We start from the raw sequence: 11,677 nt of genomic DNA, 5'->3' as shown, positions 1-11,677 counted from the left end.
AATATAGAAGATACATGACTAGAAGTTATGCAATATGGGTGTATATCCACTGCATGCTTCTTAGGTGTGTAATTGACATGACTAAGGAGCTATTGAAATGTAAAACTATGAAAAATTAAACGTTACACTGCGTGATTTTACAGTACGCAAACAAGAGTGTGCAATATATAAGGCTAGTCTGTGAACATTCTGAAGTTTGTTTGAGTCCAGCAGGTCACATGACCAATGAGCTATTAAAGTTTTAAATTCTGAAAAATAAATGTAAAAACACGAGATGAAAATTAACAAACTAAAGGGTGTGAAATATAGAAGGGCAGTCAGTGGACATTCTGAACCTTGTTTGAGTCAAGTAGGTCACATGACCAAAGAGCTATTGAAATTCAAATGTAAAAAAGGTTTGTACTTTGTTTACGCTCCATAACTAATTCAACTAGGAATACAAAATGCAGCTCACATTTCCACATGTTTATTAGCTTTGGAAAGTGAATTAATGTCCAAATCGTGGCTTATTTGGAGTCTGTGGCGCAAGCGGTTTGAAAGCGTGAATATCTGTAGAATATCCAACTTGAAACGGTCTACCTCGGTTTGCAGTGAGGGGTTTAAGCAGGTGTGTAGTGCTACGGCAAAAACGTGCACCCCTTTGGTCCCCAAGACCTGGATTAACAAGCACAGAATCCATGGATTATATCTTTGGGTGGTCTATTTCTATGAGATAGACTCTAGGCTACTACAGACACAGTAAAGAAAGGTTGAGATGCCACCAAGATATACAAGGGCTCTAAAATACATAGATATTAGGGTGGAAAACAAATAAACACTTAAAAAAAAAATCCAACACTGTTCTAATCACAATGGAAAAAAATATTAATACGCTGATATGTAAATTGTAATGCTTGCATGACCTCAGGATACCAACAGATTCAGTAATTGTGAAGAACTTTGATCTCAGTTCCAAACAAAAAGGATGCACCCAAAGATTAGTATACCCTTTAATCTGTGGCACCCCTCTGCAATACAGGTAGTGTTTTTCATATTCATAAGATGGCAGCATTGGGCTAGCTAGGCTTAAGCCTTTGAAGCATTAATAATACATTAAACTGGATGGTGGATCAGAAAACTTGGTGATAATAATACACAATGACCAATGAGTGCACAATGTTCAGAAGTGGACACATAGTGGCTACACCTCAGTGATTATAACTGGCACCCAAGGGTCATAACAGTGATGAATATGATTGAGGTAGGCAGTGCCACAACAACCAACCGCAGGATCAAGCAACTTCTCTAAAAGTTCATACTTCTTCAATTTCAAAAATGTCATGTTCCTTTTCCATTTAAACCTGCTCATGTTGCATTTTCTGACCACATTATTCTCTGGTATTGCAATGACCTTGTCTTGTGCTATGGTAACCATGTTTACAAATGCCATTGCAACCCCTTGGAAGAACACCAGTGTTGGTTTAAAAAAAAATTAAAGCACAACTGACCACTGAGTTAATAGTTTTGGAGCGATGGCTACTGTAAACATATTAGTTACTGTGATACAAGCCACATTGAATTTGGCTATAAATAACAATTTACATGAGCTAATTACAGTGGGGAGAACAAGTATTTGATAACCTGCTAAATCGGCAGTGTTTCCTACTTACAAAGCATGTAGAGGTCTGTAGTTTTTATCATAGGTACACTTTAACGGTGAGAGACGGAATCTAAAACAAAAATCCAGAAAATCACATTATGATTTTTAAGTAATTCATTTGCATTTTATTGCATGACGTAAGTATTTGATCACCTACCAACCAGTAAGAATTCCAGCTCTCACAGACCTGTTAGTTTTTCTTTTAAGAAGCCCTCCTGTTCTCCACTCATTACCTGTATTAACTGCACCTGTTTGAACTCGTTACCTGTATAAAAGACACCTGTCCACACACTCAATCAAACAGACTCCAACCTCTCCACAATGGCCAAGACCAGAGAGCTGTGTAAGGACATCAGGGATAAAATTGTAGACCTGCACAAGGTTGGGATGGGCTACAGGACAATAGGCAAGCAGCTTGGTGAGAAGGCAACAACTGTTGGTGCAATTATTAGAAAATGGAAGAAGTTCAAGATGACTGTCAATCACCCTCGGTCTGGGGCTCCATGCAAGATCTCACCTCGTGGGGCATCAATGATCATGAGGAAAGTGAGGGATCAGCCCAGAACTACACGACAGGACCTGGTCAATGACCTGAAGAGAGCTGGAACCACAGTCTCAAAGAAAACCATTAGTAACACACTACGCCGTCATGGATTAAAATCCTGCAGCGCACGCAAGGTCCCCCTGCACATGTCCAGGTCCGCCTGAAGTTTGCCAATGACCATCTGGATGATCCAGAGGAGGAATGGGAGAAGGTCATGTGGACAAAGAGCTTTCTGGTCTAAACTCCACCTGCCGTGTTTGGGGGAAGAAGGATGAGTACAACCCCAAGATCACCATCCCAACCGTGAAGCATGGAGGTGGAAACATCATTTTTTGGGGATGCTTTTCTTCAAAGGGGACAGGACGACTGCACCTTATTGAGGGGAGGATGGATGGGGCCATGCATCGCGAGATCTTGGCCAACAACCTCCTTCCCTCAGTAAGAGCATTGAAGATGGGTCGTGGCTGGGTCTTCCAGCATGACAACGACCCGAAACACACAGCCAGGGCAACTAAGGAGTGACTCCGTAAGAAGCATCTCAAGGTCCTGGAGTGGCCTAGCCAGTCTCCAGACCGGAACCGAATAGAACATCTTTGGAGGGAGCTGAAAGTCCGTATTGCCCAGTGACAGCCCCAAAAGCTGAAGGATCTGGAGAAGGTATGTATGGAGGAGTGGGCCAAAATCCCTGCTGCAGTGTGTGCAAACCTGGTCAAGAACTACAGGAAACGTATGATCTCTAATTGCAAACAAAGGTTTCTGTACCAAATATTAAGTTCTGCTTTTCTGATGTATCTAATACTTATGTCATGCAAATTAATTACTTATCATACAATGTGACTTTCTGGATTTTTGTTTTAGATTCAGTCTTTCACAGTTGACCTGTGTGTACCTATGATAAAAATTACAGACCTCTACATGCTTTGCAAGTAGGAAAACCTGCAAAATCGTCTGTGTATCAAATACTTGTTCTCCCCACTGTATATAGACAATGTTTTAACCATTTCTAAGTCTAAGAAGATAAATCTATTTTTAACAAAGCAAGTTGTGGCTCCTTTTAGGTGAACACATTCACTCAAATGCCCTGACTGGCTGTGATAGGTACGTTTATAATACATGCCTTCTGTTTATGCAATAGACCATGGTTAGTGGGAAGGAAGAGGAAGCATTTCAGATTTCAAAAGAATGACCGTCCTAATAAAAAAAAGACTACGGCATCCCTGTAAACAACTAACTTGCCATGTCAAAGCATGAGACAGGTTGCTACTCAGACTGTCCACTATGACAAATGAACGCACAGTAAATACTGTGGAGGTTTTTCCATGACCTTCTTATGGATACTGCATGTGCCTTACACACACTAAATGCAGCTCTGCTACCCTTGTTGAGCAAATGACATTCAAACCTGCCCTGAAATACTTTTGCCATTTTAGAATGATTGTGTGTGCATGCTGTAGTTGTATTTACATTATCTAACCAGTCCAACCTGATAAATCTTATGTCATCATCAATCTGGTTTAGAACAGGTTTTGACTTCCAACAGTAAGCTTTAGCCACTACGTAAATTCCTTGATGTCTCAATCTGCCCGGTAGGCTTCCTGGCAAGCCCACCTGTCATTCATAATCAGAGTCAAACCATTGGCTTAGCAGTGCCCTATGAGAAACGGAAGCAGTGAAAACACAATTTGTACCAAGTTGACAGTCTTGCATTTGGTGCAGTTGTAACTCCACAGTGAGGCGGTTTTCCAGGACATCTGTGAGGATATAATGCAAGGACCTTCTACACTACATTGTATCATGAACAGAAAGTGGGTCTAACACAACCCTTCCCACATCTCAGCTGTGATACACACTGAGTATACCAAACATTAGGAACACTTTCCTAATATTGAATAACAACCCCCATGAAAAACCCAGTAGCGTTGCAGTTCTTGACCCAAACCAGTGCGCCTGGCACCTACCCGGTTCAAAGGCACTTACATATTTTGTCTAGCCCATTCACCCTCTGAATAGCACACATACACAATCCATGTCTTAATGTTTAACAATCCTTCTTTAACCTGTGTCCTCTCCTTCATCTACACGGATTGAAGTGGAATTAACAAGTGGCATATATCAGGGATCATAGCTTTCACCTGGTCAGTCAATGTCATGGAAAGAGCAGGTGTCCTTAATGTTTTGTAAACTCAGTGTAGAAGCCACATGACGTAATAACATGGGGAAACTCACTAGCCTACAAATGCCAATGGGTATCAGTATCCTAGCATGTCTATCGTTGCCATATAATATATTGATCATAGCCGTTCCTCAAAATTCAGTTTACATTGCTTTTCATGAAACAGATTCCAAAGTGTGTGGTTAAAATGTATAAACTATTTTGCATAAATTCAGCACGGTCATTTCAAATCGGCCACAATAACCTCATGCATGATATTACATTATACCCTTCCTCAGGAAACCACCAGTAGCCTAATCCTGTTAGGCTATAGAAATGAATTGTCAAGCTTCGACCATATATTGCAAGCTACATTTATACTGCATCCTATGACCCTACCGCGTTTTGTGTTAAATAAATGAACGTGTAGGCTACGCATCTGTTGTAGGTCAGCTTCGAATTAAATAGCTGCTTATGGGCAATACATAACATATGTCAGTGTGGTAATTTCTCGTGGATGTCAGTCTTCAAAACAGATTGTATTATCGTCACTCTAAGGTATTTCTTCAGCGTCAAAACAACACACCGCCTGTGACATTGACACTTGTTAACGTCTTCCGCAGAGCCGATACTTCGTTATTCACAGCCCAGTTTTGGTCGAATGGATGCATTCATATTTTGAACCTTAATATCTAAAGTCCAAATTCCTTACCCGTCTGATCCAGATTCTGCGTGCTTTTGGAACGACTGCAGCCTCTCATCCTCCGTGTTTAGTTCTGATGTAGCCTACGTTGAAGCTCAGAGATTGGTTGTGGTGTGTGCGCGTCTGATGAGTGCGGGGCAATCACACTGAATGAAACATGGTGCAGCCAGTTGAGGTCTAGAGCTGTGTGATGAAATTGCTGAGATGCATGTTGACTATTTATGCACACACCCACTTCTGCTGAATTACTTCAGGGTGATTGCAAGGCTGACCATTCAGTTTCTCAAGAAAGATAACTAACATGTTGATACTTATTTTTCACTATTGTGTTTCAGTTTATGCCACGATTTCAAATGAGATCACAGACAGTCAGGTATGAGTCTAAGACAGGTCACTGATGCTGTGTAGCCTACTCAACATACTTTTGGTCATGTAGTGTATGTGGACACCTGCTTGTGGAACATCTCATTCCAAAATCATGGGCATTAATATGGAGTTGGTTCCCCCTTTGCTGCTATAACAGCTTCCACTCTTCTGGGAAGGCTTTTCACTAGATGTTGGAACAGTGCTGCAGGGACTTGCTTCCATTCAGCCACAAGAGCATTAGTGAGGTCAGGCACTGATGTTGGGCGATTAGGCCTGGCTCACAATTGGCTCTCCAATTCATCCCAAATGTGTTCGATGGGGTTGAGGTCAGGGCTCTGTGCAGGCAGTCAAGCTCTTCCACACTTATCTCGACAAACCATTTCGGTATAGAACTCGCTTTGTGAACGGGGCCATTGTTCCATGCTGAAACAGGAAAGGGCCTTCCCCAAACTGTTGCCACAAAGTTGGAAGCTCAAAATCGTCTAGAATGCCATTGAATGCTGTAGCGTTAAGATTTCCCTTCACTGGAACTAAGGGGCCTAGACCGAACCAGGAAAAATAGCCCCAGACCATTATTCTTTCTCCACCAAACTTTACAGTTGGCTCTATACATTTGGGCAGGTAGTGTTCTCCTGGCATCCGCCAAAACGGTGCCAAGTAGAAATTCACAGAGCTCTTCAGTAAGGCCATTCTACTGCCAATGTTTTATATGGAGATTGCATGGCTGTGTGCTCAAGTTTATACACCTGTCGGTAACGGGTGTGGCTTAAATAGCCGAATCCACAAATTTTAAACGGTGTCCACATACTTCTGTATATATTGTGTACATATTGCAGACTATATATAGACAGATATAGGCTAAGCACTTCAAGGGAGTCCAAGAATACATTTATTGAAGTTTCCCCTGGGAGATTTAGTTTACCATAGTAGGAATCTGAATTCAAATATTCTCAGTGCAATAAAACTGAATGTTGAACTGCTGTAAACCTAATCTGAACTGCTTTGTGATTTACATGGCCCATTGATTTAGTAGCAACCCTAACTGAGCTATATGGGTTAAGTGGACACACGCACACGCACACACACACACCTAACAATGTGACCCAGTTGCCCAGCAGAGATAACAGTGCAGCATGTGACCCGTCTATGTGGACTGAAAGCTATTTCAGTTGCTCTAATGATACCCTTATCAGCCCTGCCTTGATAATGGCACTAATTGTCAAGCACAAGATGTTGTGTCTTGTCTCTACTCAACAATAATATTGGAGTAAATGCATTGTGACAAATGAAGAGAAAGGGATGAGGCAAAGATAAAGACAGTTAAATGAAACCAGTGTTGGGGAGGAAAATGTGATGAGAAAGATGTGATGAGAAAGAGAGAGAGAGAGACAGAATTGCTGGTTATGTATGTGCAACCTGGACTCAGGGGTAGACGTAAGATAGTAAATGTAAATGTGTGACACTCCAAATAGTATCATATGTTACCTTTAGTATGGTATTTATTAATTTGTGGATGTCCATCATCGATTTTGTATGATATGTTATGAATTCCAATTCGTATGATATGTTACAAATTGCAATTCGTAAAATGTTCCGAATTCCAATTCGTACAATATGATACAAATTTGCAAACCGTATGATATTTTGGGAATTCCAATTTGTTGTGGCTAACGTTAGCTAGGTGGCTAACGCCAACATTAGCTAGATGGTTAATATTAGTTAGGCTTGGGGTTAAGGTTAGGGATAAGATTAGGGTTAAGGTTAGGGTTAGCCAACATGCTTAGTAGTTGCAAAGTAGCTAAAGCGTAGTAAGTAGTTGCAAAGTTGATAAAATGCTAAAGCTAGATGTTCACAATACAATGTTTCAAGTTTCTTGCAGACATGCCATGCGTGTGATTTATAGGATATTTATTTTGATTAAGACATTTTCTACCTGCAGGCTGCAATGTTTTTCTTTGTTGGCTTTATGTATGCTATGTTTATCCTACATAGTTGGCAATAACAATAGAAGTTACTTTTGGAATTTTGATTAACCACATGATAATGATATTGAGATACAAAGATTTTATTATAAATTAAATTAAACTGTTGCAAATTTGAAAATCATAACTGGCATGCAGATTGGTAGAAATGGTAAGATAAATCGACACTCCAAATTGAAAAGGTTGCCGATCAGTGGTGTAGACTATTACCGGCAACTTGAGGAGCTAAGGTCATCAGCAAGGGGGAGGATAGGGAACAGGTTTTTTTCTTCAGGTTAGGCTATGAGGCTATGTTGATCTCTGGCTCTCTCTTGAGTCATTTGTGTGTCATAATAATGCTATTAATCACAGTGTGCTTAAAGCCTAAAACAAGCTAATTAGCCTATATACAGTATAGGCCAGTTGATTTTATTAAAATACATAGGGTGTGTCTATGTACTGTAGTGAAAAATACACCTTTTAACATTTCGACCAATAGATTGGTTGAAAGAACAGGCGACTCTCGGTCGACCAAGATTATGTTTAGTCGGGGACAGCTCTAGTCTCACGTAACCACACCAAACGTAACATACCATACTAATTTCAGTGCCCCAGATTTACGTTTATTATTTTATGCCTAGTCTATGGCTGGTATGTGAGCACAAGATAGAGGGGTGGATAAATTAGGGGGTCATCATAATGCCAGAGAGGTAAAGAAAGCTAGAGTAAAAGGCCGATAGGGAGAAAGTTAGAAGAGGAAAGAACAACAGACAGAGAGAGAGAGAAATAAAGATCACTGTGCATGAGAATGGCTTGACTCCTGTTCCTCACCACATTCTTTCCTAAAGACCATAGTGATAAGCATCCCCTTTCCCCCTCATCGGTCCCCCTCTTACTCCGTTCCAGATACTGTATCCCCTCTAACCCCTCCCAAACTCTAGCCTCTGGCAGCATGTTGTGTCCAGGGCTGGCTAAACACGCTGTGTCCAATCCAATCACTGCTGGAGGAACCATAAATACCATCCATACCAGCCTCCTGCTCTCATGTATCTGCTGCCATGACTGTATTGAGTATGCTAGAGAGTGTTTGTGGGGGAGTTGTGGAGGAGCTGCTTTGAAGTGAAATAACAACTAACAAATGCTTTATAAAAGAGTTTGGTTTAGGGTTAGTTAGGCTAAGGTATTCTGGTCACACACGTTGTTAAGGAGTTGATAGTCATCATGCCAGTCACCATCTTTTACCCACAACAGTTTTGAAAGAGAAAGTCCCAGGTTTCATCATCCATTGTGACAGAGTACATTTGCAGTAGTGATTTTGAAATACCTCCATGTCACACCTGAGGAGGAAATGACTCTCAGAGAGGAAAAATACATCTTCTCTTTTTTTTTTTATTCTTTAAAAAAAATGTATTTTTGTTTCATCCAACAAAATGTAAAGGGTAAAACACAGGCTTTGAAGTAGGGCTAAATCAAGTGGCATACTATCTGTGAACTGTCACTCAGAACCTTCCTTTTATGCCCTAATTCCTCTGGTGTAGAAAGCCATATCTGAGAATCTGTCTGTGAAAATATCCATTAGAACAAAACAACAGTTGTGAGGTCATGATCTGTTTGAGCCACGTATAAGCATGGCCGATATCCCATATTGACAACAGTAAAGCCCAAAACTATTTTAACAACTAACTTTCCCATCCCATTCCCCAAACACCAGAGGGCAACAACCGTGTGAGTTGGAAGTAGGGGAAAGGTGCTTTATTGTGGTATATTCTAAACATACAAGGATGACCTTCCAGAGAAGAACTCTGAGAGTCAAATGGCTATGTTCCAAATAACAGCTCCATTTCTCCTATTTATAACTACCTCACAAAGCTTCATTAAGAATCCTTGTTCACAAGGAACAGTCAGTTATGTCCTTGGTATGATCATTACTCTGGTTTTACAGTTTGGAGGTCAATAAAAGACAATGTCTTATTTCTTGGTTGACAGGTACACCAAGTAGACTATATTCTCTCCATAACCTAAAAATACACCTTTGAACAAATCTGTAGACAGTCCCAAGCACCTTTCAGTGATCTTATATGGATGCCTAGTTAAATAAAGGTTACATTAAAATGAAAATAAATAAACATATCAAAAAATATAGAGTAGAGAGGCGCCGAAGGCTCTAGGCTCTACTGAAGTAGTCCTAAACCCACTAAACCCAAACAAAAACAAAGAAGTCATTTCTCAAGGCTGACACAAGTCAGCTTTCCACATCACAACATTGAGCCACCATCCGGTTACATAAGGCTGCCCTGATCTCACAAACAGGACAGTGACTGTTGTTTCTACAGTATCTATCAGGGTAATATTACCCAGAGATTACCCTGGTCTGCATGAAGGACCTTGAAAAAAACAGACTTTGTAGTAAAGTTTGCAGGCAAGCCTGTAAAAGTACCCGTTTTAAACTATAATTCCTAGCCAGCATTTAATGACATCCGGGTTAGTTGGGAAGAAGACTTATTTGAGGAAACTTGCCAGACAATTGGAGTTGCCTGTGTTGAGTTTGATGCCTTTGAGCCAATTCTGTGTTAGTGAGACTGCCCTGACTCTGAGTTTGTGTACATTAGAATTCATCTCTTTTAGTCCTAAGTAATTAACAGGACAAAGTCTTTCAAAGGTTGTTTTAATCCCTGAATAAAGGACTAAGACGTTGTAATAAAACAGCACGGATAACTTATGGGGCATTTCCACCTGAGACTTACCCCACACCAGTGTGTGGAGCAAGCAGAATCAAACTTGGAGCAAGCAGAATCAAAGTCTCCGTTATCAAGACAGTTGCTTAGGAAGCAGGTGTTAACCATAGAAGGAGTTAACCCATTTATGTAAATGCAGGCTGAAAAGTACCAGTGGCCTGAACTTGGCCCCAAGTCAGAGCAGGTTCGCTGAAGCCATGATCCAGTGAGACACTGGAAGTAAAAAACAAAAGTTCGAGCATGAGTTAAGTTTCTTCCTGAGATAAGTCTCAGGTAGAAATTCACCACCAGAATGTGCTGGTTTCAGACAGTCCATGGTTGGTCTGTCTAGTTTCCTCATCATCATTTCCATCATGCACCAAAATGTTGAGAAGGTGTATGATCTGTGATATGTGCAGGCACGCAGTAGGCCCGAGACTCCTGCGCAGTTCCCTAAGGACTGCCACACAGAAAGAATATCAGCCCACAGCGAGAAGCACGAGATTGAACTTCACTCAACTTTCTAGAGCATTAGTCACCAACCGGTCGATCGCAATCACATTCCAAGTCGGTCGCCAAACACTTCTGTAAAAAAAACAATGATAAAGCCTTGTGTTCCTATTTGTTTTATTCATCCCGGGATGTTGGCGCCAAGTGCACCTGATTCAGCTACCCTGTGTGGCGGGTAGGCGAACTGTTGCCATTTTGAACTATTTAATTTGTCTGAAGGTACAAACTCTGCCTTCCCGCTGGCCGAGAGAGCAAATCAAGTGCACTATAGGCCTACCGCTGGCCAATCAGATGGCTCAGATTACCATGTCTGCAGTAACGTAGCAGACATAAAAGAAAGCTACAACAAAGTTGATACTGTGAGATTTCAAAACGTTTAAAACCATGAGAGAGAGACGAATAGAGCAAAGATATGCTGTTTTTATGAGTGAGTTCATGTTGAAGTTCTTACTCTTTGTATTCAACACTTTAATAAGCCATAAAATGTGTGTTCTTCCTATTTCCACTGAGCGCTACAACAAGCACTGCAGCAGTAATGATTGAGTGGGAAAGTGTATCGATAGGCTTGATGTTACGTTCCCCAGTTTCTGTATTTTGGGTTTGTTTGTGTTGTTTTGGGTTTGTTTGTTCATATGTCTGTGTGCATTTCAGGAAAGGGCTTCCTGAGTAGTGGGTGGGTGGGTAGGAGAGGGGACTTTTGCTTTGTTATTATTAGACGCTTGAGGCTTTTTTTAATATAGAGGAATATTTCACTTTCTCTGTTCATAGGAGGAACAACATGAATTTGTACATGAGGCAGAAATAATGTGGTGCGATTCGAGTTTTCGCCATCAGCTGGAAGACTGTTTCCCTTTTTGGTCCGTGTCAGTGGAGGAAAGGGAGAGCGGAGGGATGCTGCTCTCTCCCTCCGCTGAGACTGACCATAGATTCAGGTACCATCGACCCAATAAAATAAAAGCAAATTATTTAAATGTATGCTCACTCAGCTGTGCCGCATAAGTAATACAACAACGGATCTATTACCGGTGTGATCATATACAGTATCCTACCTCGAATTCCCAAACAACAATGCATTGGCAGGGCAATTG

The 11,677-nt window shown here is 41.0% G+C and overlaps 1 protein-coding gene across 2 annotated transcripts in view; it reads right to left on the bottom strand.

Annotated features, from left to right (window-relative positions):
* Nucleotides 1-5,500, bottom strand: part of LOC139413391 (6-phosphofructo-2-kinase/fructose-2,6-bisphosphatase 4-like) — a 28,829-nt gene extending 23,329 nt beyond the window's left edge. Inside the window, exon 1 of one of the 2 annotated variants that reach the window (XM_071160719.1) lies at nt 5,048-5,500. In XM_071160719.1, coding sequence (XP_071016820.1) covers nt 5,048-5,096 — 49 coding nt within the window. In that variant the 5' untranslated portion in view covers nt 5,097-5,500. The remainder of the gene's footprint in view (nt 1-5,047) is intronic. The other variant, XM_071160720.1, reaches the window with a different exon arrangement.
* Nucleotides 5,501-11,677: the final 6,177 nt, after the last annotated feature.

Source organism: Oncorhynchus clarkii, chromosome 7, assembly GCF_045791955.1.
Source record: "Oncorhynchus clarkii lewisi isolate Uvic-CL-2024 chromosome 7, UVic_Ocla_1.0, whole genome shotgun sequence".
NCBI lineage: Eukaryota > Metazoa > Chordata > Actinopteri > Salmoniformes > Salmonidae > Oncorhynchus > Oncorhynchus clarkii.
Note: the sequence above shows the minus strand (reverse complement) of the source record. Positions and strands in the feature narration are given on the sequence as shown.